General features: G+C 39.8%; 1 protein-coding gene across 7 annotated transcripts in view; it reads right to left on the reverse strand.

Annotated features, from left to right (window-relative positions):
* Nucleotides 1–623: 623 nt before the first annotated feature.
* CUNH5orf63 (chromosome unknown C5orf63 homolog) overlaps nucleotides 624–11,314 on the reverse strand; it is a 23,562-nt gene continuing 12,871 nt past the window's right edge. For 6 of the 7 annotated variants that reach the window (XM_023738689.1, XM_023738690.1, XM_023738693.1 and 3 more), the window contains 3 exons: nucleotides 5,932–6,052; nucleotides 1,899–1,955; nucleotides 624–1,224 (listed from right to left, as the gene is read on the reverse strand). In XM_023738689.1, the coding sequence (XP_023594457.1) occupies nucleotides 1,048–1,224; nucleotides 1,899–1,955; nucleotides 5,932–6,045 (348 nt within the window). In that variant the 5' untranslated portion in view covers nucleotides 6,046–6,052 and the 3' untranslated portion in view covers nucleotides 624–1,047. The remainder of the gene's footprint in view (nucleotides 1,225–1,898; nucleotides 1,956–5,931; nucleotides 6,053–11,314) is intronic. The other variant, XM_023738694.1, reaches the window with a different exon arrangement.

Raw genomic sequence — 11,314 nt, forward strand, 5'->3', positions numbered from 1 at the left:
CCAGCTACTACCACTGACTGCTCTGACCAGGATCACAACAGAGGGTTCTGGACAGAGCTGGAGAAGGACGTAGAACATAATTCTAACTCACAAAAAAAAGACCAGATTTACTGGCCTAAAGGAGACTGGAGAAACCCCGAGAGTATGGCCCCAAGACACCCTTTTAGCTCAGTGGTGAAGTTATCTCCGAGGTTCACCGTTCAGCCTGGGAGTGGACAGCCCCGTAAAACCAAATGAGACTAACGAGGTACAGTAGTCCAGTGACAAGGGCCAGAAGGCAGAAGGGGACAAGGAAGCCAGTGATAGGGAACCCAAGGTTGAGTAAGGATATTGTTGATGTGTTGTGAGATTGTTAACCATTGTCATAGGGCAACATTTGTAGTAACTATTAAATGAGAAACTATTTTGTTCTGTAAGCCTTCATCTTAAGTGAGAATAACAGCACAATTGGAAGAGCGTAGTCAATGTCACTGAACTGTGCATGTAGAAATTTTTGAAATGGTGTGTCTTTGGCTATGTGTATTTTCACCAAAAAAAAAAGGTTGAGAAGTTAGAGGGTTGACATGTTGTGGGGTTGTTAACCAATGTCATAAAACAATAGTGTACTACTGTTTCATGAGAAACTATTTGTTTTGTAAGCCTTCACCTTAAATACAATTAAAAAAAAAAAAAAAATTAAGCCTCAGGGCAGCAGCAGGGATGCAGTGTGTTCTACCTCTAAATGACACTGGCCAGCGAGTGTTAAGTGCCTCCATGTTAATGCAAAAAGGGAAAATAAATAACACAAATCGACTTCTCCCTCCCTCCATCATCCCCCTCCCTGTCGACACACTCTTCTTATTTTATAAAATGCAAACAGTACACAGTTCCGGTATTTGTGCTTCTATCAATCAGAAGAAGAATGTCAACATTTACTTGGCACCCATTGAGTTCAGAACATCCTTCAGGGCTGTGTGAAAGCGACAAAAGGAGTATGAGGCGGCCACGGTCATTTCCTCAGGAAGATGCTTTATGGACAGAGAGGGTGAACAATCATGACGGCATTAGTCAGCCTCCAGCACCTTGCTGCTCAAGTTTCAGGAGCTGCTTTTCAAGTTTTGAGATGTTTACTCGATGCATCATCAGAAACTGGCCATTCAAATGGAGGACAGGAATGTCAAATTTATACCTTTCGTACCACGCAGCATTTTCTGGAAGTGTGATGTCCACCTCCTGCAAAATAAACTGAAACACAGACACACTAAAGCTCTGTATTTTAAACAACATGGAAAAATGCAACAGTTGAAGTGACACAATGATCCCCAGACGTTTTCTAATGCTGAGAATTTTTATTTTTTTAGGCTCATAGTAATCAAATGCCCCTCCCTGATTTCCACAGCTTGATTGGTTTCGTTTATATTCTCTAACTTGTTATCTTGGCCACTTTTCTATTACACCTGTTACATTTAGCAACAGGGCATTACTCATTTCCCAATGAAATAAAGTGATCCAATTGGGACACCCCGTCGAGGAGCTGCCTGAGAATCAGGACAGAAGTGTTTTGGTTCTAAGAATGCAAAAGGTGTGATGGTGTGCTATATGAAAGTACTTCCATGGAAAATGCAAAACAAGATAAAAGGAATGGAGACAAAAGCTTAAAGAAAGTATGAATACTGCACCTGCTAGTTAACTTTGGCTCATATTAAGAGTCAGAGTAAGAAAACCAGTACTGCTCAGAGAAAAACACTTAGGGGTAATGAGTTTTATGGAAATCAGCACTAAAATCTCTCTGAAGAATAGAAAGAAAATTTAAACGAAAAATCATTTAATCTCTTTTCCTAAAGAAAGGATCCGGGCAGATTCTTTATACCACATACAATACCATTCCATACACATAAAAGCCAACTGTATTATATTACCCTGTTATTATAAGGCTTGAGTACTTCCTTGGCTTCATCACAAAGGGGGCATGGATCCTACAGGAAAAAAAAAAAAAAAATTAAGCCATTAAACCCAAAGAATGGTGTGTAGCCTAACAAAAAAAAAAAAACATATACAGCAGATAATACTTATTTTAAAGGACAGTTGTCTATCAGGTCAATTACATTGCTTTACTTCTGAAGCAAAACACTGCCATTTTGTAAATAGCTTATTTTTCATGGTAAATGGGCTCTCAGTATTTTTTGGTTGCTTTGTTTTCTCTCCATGAATTTTATTTAATGTATATTTATATACTTATAAATATATAAGTTTATATTTTACATTTGTTACTAGCTTCATCTAATCGGTATCTGGGAGGCTTACTTTTCCCTGATCTGTAGTCCTGGGGCCTTACACAATTGGTCTGGCTGATACCCCCGGAATGGCTTAAAGTCTGTTTTGATGGGGGTGGGGTTAGTGAGCCTTGCCAGCCTGTCTCCCCTAATAAGTCCACAGGAATAAACCCATTAGGAGGCCATCAGATAGTGATCGCCTCATCTTTAAAATGCGGAAAGTCTCTACTCACTTCGGATGATGATGATACCAACTCATTAACTTTTTGCCTGTTTTCTCATTAGGAGTGTCAGGCATAGGGCTCCCAGACTAATTCTTCACCTGAGGAGCAAGCAGGTTTCAGTGCCCACTGTTACACACCTAACCACCTTGAAAGAAATCTGCCAAGAATACTGTGGATCATTGGCAGGTTTTATATAAAACCTGCTTTTTAGCATGATGGTAAGAGATGAGCTGTGATATATAAGAGCATTCCTTCCTCCATTTTAACTCACAACTTATATTGAAACAAGGACCAAGATAATCAAAAGACCATTTTCCTTCAGAAGGAAGTTGTCTTTCTGGCTCTAATTTCCTGGGTCAGAGAATTAGGCTTATCATTTTATTATTATCAATAAATAGATTATTATGGGTAGTGTGTGATGTTTTAAGACAATCATTTTAAAAAGTACACACAGGATCTTAAAAGCAAAAGCAAAACAAGAACATGCTAAATTGCAGAAGTAACAAATGTACCAAAATTTTACTCTTGTATTAAAAACATTTAGAAGAGCCTAGACAAGGTTTTTGTTTTTAACCTGGGGTCTATGGAAATCCATACAAATTATCATGTGTGTATGTATTTTTATGTGGAAATGTTCATCAGATTTCAAAGGGCCTAAAAAACCCCATTGCTGTCGGGTCAATTCTGACTCATAGCGACCCTATAGGACAGAGTAGAACTGCCCCATAGGGTTCCCAAGGAGCACCTGGTGGATTTGAACTGTCGACCTTTTGGTTAGCAGCTGAGCTCTTAACCAGTACGTCACCAGGGTTTCCTACAAACTGAAAAAGGATAAGACCCAGTGGTCTGGAATATTTAAACACCACAAAAAATAATCGGGTTAATTCTAATAATAAAAATACACGTTATCTTTTGTTTTAATAACATTTCAGTATTTAATGTAAGCTGTAATTCATATGAAAATCCAACTCATCTGAAGATTTTAGTGACTTTTTGGGGGGTAGGGGAGAAGGCCACTACATAAGTCTGTTTTATAGGCTAAAAGAGTAAAGCTTTTATAGGATTACTAACTTTTATGTCTACAAAGAGAAGGAATGAACTAAGGGTTGTAGATTTGGAGGAGAAAATAGCTTTTTATTTCTCTAAAAGTTATGAAACAAGAGTACCCTCCAAGCAGCATTAATATCATCCTTTTCTGGGATTCTCCATGGCACCAACATAGCACTTGTTATTTACTCTATCCCTCAATTGCAGTGGGCATTTATTAGGTTGGCAGTTGTGGCATGATTGATTATGTTTGTGGTGGCCTTTCTAGCCACGGTCTTGTAACTCCCACCCAGGTGATTGGGCAGGACTATGTGATAGGGTAATTGTGGCCCACCTAGGGGATTGGTCAGTTTTGCCTTAAAAGAAAGCTAATTCCAGAGCAGAGAGGCGGATCCTACCACCACAAAGGAACAACAGCCAGGGGCGGAGAGCGTGTCCTTTGGACCCGAGATCCCTGCTGAGAAGCTACGGGAAGCAGGAGATTGAGAGAGAGAGTAAGATGTAACTCTGAAGATGGTGAGAAGCGGTGGCAGGAGAGACCTGGCAACAGAGAACCAGGAGCAGGGAACGGTGCAGTGGGATTCCCGGCCCACGGACAGAGAAAGCTGAGTGCCTTTGGAGAGACGCCTAGGGCCAGGGAGAGGTGTGTCTGTGAGCATGGTTGGGAAGAGCTGTACTGATGCAAGAACTGTATCCTGAGTGTCCCTGAGCCTGAATTGTAACTGTTACTTCCCTAATAAACCCAATAATCGTGGGTATGGTCTGTGACTTCTGTGTGGCCATTGCAATGAATTACTGAACCCAGTAGAGAGTGCTGTGTGCGGGGTAGTTGGTGTCAGAATTAGTAAAGATGGCAGAAGAGAGGAGGCTTGTCTAGCCTCCACATCATGGGAGTCAGACTTGCGCCGTTGATTTTCCTTCCCGCTTGTGGGGTTGGAGGTCAGACACCGCCCCCAAGCTGTTTTTACAGTAGTCCACCACCCACTCCCCTTTCTTATTGCAAGAGTGCTGTGATTCTACTCAGAAACTACTCTCAGCTTATGCCTCATGGCTGACTCCATTCCTGAGCAGTAAGGGTAGAACATCTGACTTAGTCTGAGGCAATCAGTATCCTATCCCTCTTGGCTAGGGTTGGCTTAGGGATAGGCTGATTGGAGCCAATAGAAAGCCATGGGACTTTTGCTTGAGTTTCTGTAGGTATCTGAAATGTGCAATGTGGGGCTTGAGATTGCTGCAGTTGTCCACGAGGAGAGCTGGAATAAGGATGGACTGAACCCAGAGGAAGCAGAGCTGCAGAGATTGGTAACATGCTCAGTTTCTGAATCAAGCTGCTTCTGAAACCAGACCAACCCATAAAATCCCTTTAAGTCATTCTGAGAATTACTTTCTCTTATTTGTAACTGAAAAAGATATGACACGATAGTTTAAGTATCTCTTTCTTTAACTGGCTTGTGAACTCTGAAGGGGGGAGTGATATTATATGCCTAATGGCACAGATGAAGGGCTCAGTATACATTTTGAGCTGAATAGGTTAGCGTGTGTGTGTGTGTGTGTGTGTGTGTGTGTGTGTGTGTGTGTTGGAAAATATTTTTGGCTGAGCTGTTGCTCAGATTGAAAAACTGTGCATAACAGTTAGGCCGAGTGAGCACCACTGGCCTTAAGGGACTATTTTATTGTTGTGGTGAATTCCCACACACATTTCCCATAGTAGACTCTCAGATGAAATATTTTTGTTTGACCATTTCCAACAGTGCAATATATACTTAAAGATATGTGAAGTAGTTTAAGCATTCTCAATAGAAAATTCATTTTGAAAAACTACTTAAACTTTGTTATTAGATAACTGACTGTTGGATATTTTCAAATTGCTTAAATGCCTGAAACGTGAAAAATCTATTAGAGAACTTTTTTTTGAAATGCAGTATTACTCACTAAAGTTGATTCTATTACCTTGCAGTTTATTTCTTTTATGACTATAAATTATTCAAATGTCAACTAGCAAAAGGAAATCAGTAATGTTCCTACTATAAATTTCAGGAGGAAAAAAAGCTCTTTAGAAAAAGATTTCATGGCTTAAAACTAGTATTAGTTAGGGATGGGAAAATCGGTATTTCTAAATGATACATATGTAAGCGTCATATTATAACCTGATAGTTCTTTTTTTCAGTCAGATGACCACTAATATATTAATTCATCCTCTCATATCTGTGAAACAATGAGGTGTCTGGGGGCAAGAAATAGAGTTACTACTATTATGCTGATGGAAAAATTGAGGAGCAAGTCTGAAGAAAGTTCATTCCATTGCATTTTCAACATTTTTTCTCTTTCCTAAATGTGTAACTTTCTTTACCCAACAATTTTAATATTTTACATTTTTATAGTAGTTATTTTACTTTTTCACTCTGTACCTTTGTGAATAAGGTCAGCACAGGCAGAGTAGTCTTAGAGGCAGAGAGATTTCTCAAGAGGATTCCAAAGGAGTATCTGGCAAGTTGTATTCTATTGCCTTGAAACCAGAGCATCTTAATTCTGCCAAAAGAAAAATACACTAGTAAACTTATGTACCCTACACTTTGCTCTTTACAATACGAACAGTGCATTGCAAGCTATATGATGGAATTCTAAGACTTCAGGCTTGTTTCTTGGATTCCAGGAGTGTCAAGAGGCCCAGATATTTGGCAAGTCTACATGATGCTTCAATATTTACTGTCTTCCAAACAAAACAGAATTTATAATAGGGGGAAAAATCCATATTTATTCATGTAAATAGAATAGCTGTAAACCTAATCACTTGGTTTCTGGAAGAAACTGCATGTGTTTGTTAATTTGAATACAAGATTAAATTTCACTTAACATTTTGCCAGCATCATGAAGATCCTCTAAAATGTGGAGGTTTCCCAGGGTGGTTTTTATTCACAGGGAGAGCCTATTTTATAGGCAAGCATTCAGTAACACCCAGCCACCGCCACTGTAAAGAAAAGCATTAGTAAGCAGCACAAGACCCCAGCTGAAGCTTAAGGCTATCTCTTGTAAGATCGATGCCCCTCCATTGCAAGAGATGGGGAAATGCAGAGTTGTACTTAGACGAACTACAGCGGACAATCAGGCTGAGTTAACTTTCCAGGTTAAAAAAAAAAATTTACTCAACTGCTTAAGAATTATTTTAAAAGGAGGTTGCCATCACTTTCAAAAACCTCACACACAAATGTACTAGTGTTTCTACTGGAGATATTCTAATGAGAACAACTTGGTAGCAGCAGCATGTCAAACACTAGGCTTTGAAGCTCCCACATCCTGCTACTTTGCTCGACATAAGACACCTACTTATTCCTAGTTATTCTACTGAGCCTCTAGCTTTGTTCTTAAAGCTACAAATATGATAATTTTACCTGTGTTAACTTATGTACACTGTTGACTTTATCTTTTATGAAGCTTCCCAAGATGACTTCATTTCTGGGATGTTCCTTTCTTAACTTTGCTTTACTCTCTCTCCGCAAACTCATCTTTTGCTTTCCCCTCCCTTACCATGCTCCAGTCACAAAGATCTTTGTGGTCCTTGAATGCCCAAAGATCATTTCTTCATCAGGACCTCTGTACTTGCTGTACTTGCTCCTCCTCATTTGGCCTGGGCTCATGCCACATCCTTAGAGAGGCCTAGTAACTAGTTACCATACCAATGCTGGCCAGCCTATCACTCTCTGTCTTCATACCTTGTTTCAGTTTTCTTTTATCCTTCACTGTCTGTTATTGTTACTTCCTGTTGAGTTGGCTCTGACTCATGGTGACCTTATGTATAACAAACAGAATGAAATGTTGCCCAGTCCTGTGCCATCTGCATGATTGTTGGTATGTCTGAGTCCACTGTCATGGTTATTGTGCCAATTCACATCATTGAGGGTTTCCCTCATTTTTTCTGACCCTCCACTTTACCAAACATTACATCCTTTTCTAGCGACTTCACTATCTAAAGGTATTTATTTATCTATATGTACCCTCTACTACTTCTAAATTCCATATGAGAAGGTACTTATTCACCCCTATATCTCCAAGCACCCCAAATTATGCCTGGCACAAGTAGGTGTGCAAATAGTTGTTTGAATGTTAAAGTGTTGGAGTGAGCTTTTCTCACCCTCTTTATTCTCACCTTTAACCCTGGAAGCAGCAGTCAAGAAATCAAACGATGCATTGCAATGGGCAAATCTGCTGCATAAAGTGTTAAAAAGCAAAGACGTCACTTTAAGGACTAAGGTGTGCCTGACCCAAACCATGCTGTTTTCAGTTGCCTCATATGCATGCAAAACCTGGACAATGAATAAGGAAAACCGAAGAAAAACTGATGCCTTTGAATTATGGTGTTGGCGAAGAATATTGACATACTTTGGACATGTTATCAGGAGGGACCAGTCCCTGGAGAAGGACATCATGCTAGGTAGAGTAGAGAGCCAGAGAAAAAGAGGAAGACCCTCAATGAGAGGGAATGACACAGTGGCTGCAACAATGGGCTCAAGCATAAAAACAATTGTGAGGATGGCACAGGACCAGACAGTGTTCTGTTGTGTTGTACATAGGGTCAACTGACTTGACAACACCTAACAACAACAACAACAACCCTGGTAAGATACTCAGTGTGCACAATAGTCACTATTTGGGCCTATCTCATATCATAACTAGAGGATAGCGTTCCTCACGGCATCCTCAAGATTGTGGGCTGAGGTGTGCTGGTTCCAATTCCTCCAGCACCACCTCAAACCTCCCCCTGCTCCACTCCACAGAGCATGACTATATTAATTAAGTGCCAAATCTCTACTGGCTCCTGGGCTCCTCAATGTTAGATTAGCCTTAAACTCATTTCAGACAGGCTGGTATGACCCTGGAGAAAAACAACAACCCATACGAAACTACAGCAAAGATCACAGAAGCAAAAAAATCAGATACTAATCCATGAAAACAATGATCTTTCCCATACTCTTAAACCCTTACTCTTCCACTTCTTTCCAGATCTCCCTGCTAACTGAACAATTCCAATAATGTATTAAGAAAGGAATGTGATGAGACCTTTGCAAGGATGGGCTACCCAGCATTGTCCCAATGTGGAAAGTTAATCTACACAATTTAACAATATGTTGTGCTATTATTGGAGGTGTTAAACAGTGGTAGATTTCTCACCTTCCATGCCAGAGACACAGGTTTGATTACTGGCCAATATACCCCACGTGCAGCCAGCCCTTGTCTGTCAGTGGAGGCTTGTGTGTTGCTGTGATGCTGAACAGGTTTCAGCAGAGCATTCAGACTAAAACAGACTACAAAGAAAGGCCTAGCGATCTACTTCTGAAAAATCAACCAGTGAAAATCCTATGGATCACAACAGTCTGATCCCATCGTGCATGGGATCACCATGAGTCAGTGGCCTACTCGTCAGCAGCTAGCAATAACCAATACACATTTTCCATAAATTCAGCAGAATTAATAACTCCAGTAAGTAGATGTGGTTGGAGACAAAGCTTGTAAACATAGCTTTGTCTACACAGGATGTAAATAAGGGGGGAAACAGAATGTTGGCCATGTTTAGGCTAGGTAGAAATTTCCACATCACTGGATTTTGGGAAGGCCCTATGCCTACAGTGGCATACTTCTTGAGTTAAAGAAGCTGTACTACAAATGGAGGAGAAAGAAAATTTAAAAATTAGTTTTGTTAGAGTAAAGGCAGAAAGATAGCCATTGGAAATGAGAAGGATCAGGCCATCTATGGCAGTGACCTAAGACTACAACCAGGACAGTGAACCATAGCTATGTGCTTTTGGTAGAGGGATTTAAGATTTATTGATGTCTGGCTGGTAAGGAAAGGAAAACTTAAACTGCTTTTACCCAGCTGAGTTGAGACTAGGTATTAAGGCTTTTAAAAAAATTCACATTCACAATGGAAACCTACTTCAGTATTTCCAACAAGAGAAAACACAGCATGTGGTCTTGGTTGCACCCAAGACAAATAAAACCTGTTATAGCAAACAGAGCTGCTATTCATTCCAGATTTGTTGGCGTATTTGTTCAACCAACCCAGAGAGCTAAGTAAAGTCTTCAGTGATGCTATAACCAATCTATTTACAACTAAGTCTCTTTTCTACTGTTAGTCTCCATTTCTACCTTTTAAGATGTTTTTAATCACTTAAACATGGCATATTTGCTTACTGAGGAATGCACCAGCATTATGTAATTTTACTACCTGCATATTTTTCAAATGTCCTAAGGCACTTGCATTTTACCATACTGTAAAATTAATTTATTTAGTTGAAAGCATTATATTTTACAATTGCATTAGAGTTTGATATAAAGAAAAAGCTCACTACCCCTCTCCTAGGCAGAAATAAGATACTAAGGCCAAAATGCTGAACACTGGTGTCCACTTAATTCTAGTAAAGGGAAAGTATAATGAAAACATGACACACTCTAACTGCAACTCTATAATACTCTTCTTAGAAAATTTTACTAACTCTGTAAACCCTAACACTGTTGCTGTCAATGTCACATTCACCGAGTCATGGCTTCTTGAAGTAAAATCTTAATACAGGCTACTCTGTCAATGTGACATTTTCATTAGTTCTATTATTTTTGAACAGTATCTCAGCACTATAAAAAAAATATCCTGAGAGGCGGTCTCTGCCTGTTAGCTCATGACTCTGAGAGGACAACACTTTTTTGATTATGTCATTGAATTTAGTCATGAAATATATGTCCTTACTACACATAGACACACAGTTTTGTCCTTTGTATTTTGTCATATGCCTCTGTGATATGAGCAAAAAGGGCTGTGTTCATAATATGAAAGAAACACAACTGGGTCACCTTTGTTACAGACTTTAAAAAAAAAAAAAGCAAAAGGCATAAGGCTGGATTTAGAACGTGCCTAAAACAAATTCCACAGCCTGACAATAAAGATGGTGACTTCCTGCTGGTTCAAGTCCAGTGCCGTTCACAGAGGCGCGGCTCACCCTGAAAGAGAAAGTGAATGCTAGCCTTTCAACAAAACTGAGACTGACTTCAGTGGTTTTTATGACACAATCAAATACAACATGAGGGGAGGTCTGAATTGGCCCAATTCAGCCCTCCTTGAAGCAAGATAAGGAAGATAACTTTATAGCATTTTCCCTGCGAAGCACTGAAGGGCACACCATTAAAGCAACTGATTACAGCACAGAAAGAAGCCAGGGTCGTTTGAGCCTTTATTAAGGATTATTCATTTCTTGCATGAGGGGCTGCCCAGGCTATGGCTGCACATCACTTATGTGAGGCTCTTGGCTACTTCAAACCCCGTGTGTGTCTGATTAAAAGGGAAACAACATTGTTCTTGCTTGAGTAGAGAAACAGACCTTCGCTGACCAGAATTTTTATTCCTACAAAGAATCCGTGGGCACATCAAATCTCTAGGCTCACATGATCTCTCATCAGCAAGCTGCAATGTTAGTTCATGTGCAAAATCTATAAGTTTATATAAGCCTGGTTACCGCCTTGGATATTAACAGGTAACGTTGGAGCTTCTTCACAGGAGTGTAATGTAAATTTAATGCTGAGCTGACATTAACCAAACACTATTACTGAAGCTCTTGCTGAACGTGTGTTCCATAAAGAGAGGCTCAGGGCTTCCGTTTAGTCAATTGTGCCATGTGAGATGTTAAGTGCTCCATTTCACATTCATTACCATCTAAGTATAATGGTTCCTATTTTTATCCAAATGACTAGACACACACACAGACACACACACACACACACAGACACACACAGACACACACACACACA

This window comes from Trichechus manatus, unplaced genomic scaffold (genome assembly GCF_000243295.1).
Source record: "Trichechus manatus latirostris isolate Lorelei unplaced genomic scaffold, TriManLat1.0 scaffold00121, whole genome shotgun sequence".
NCBI lineage: Eukaryota > Metazoa > Chordata > Mammalia > Sirenia > Trichechidae > Trichechus > Trichechus manatus.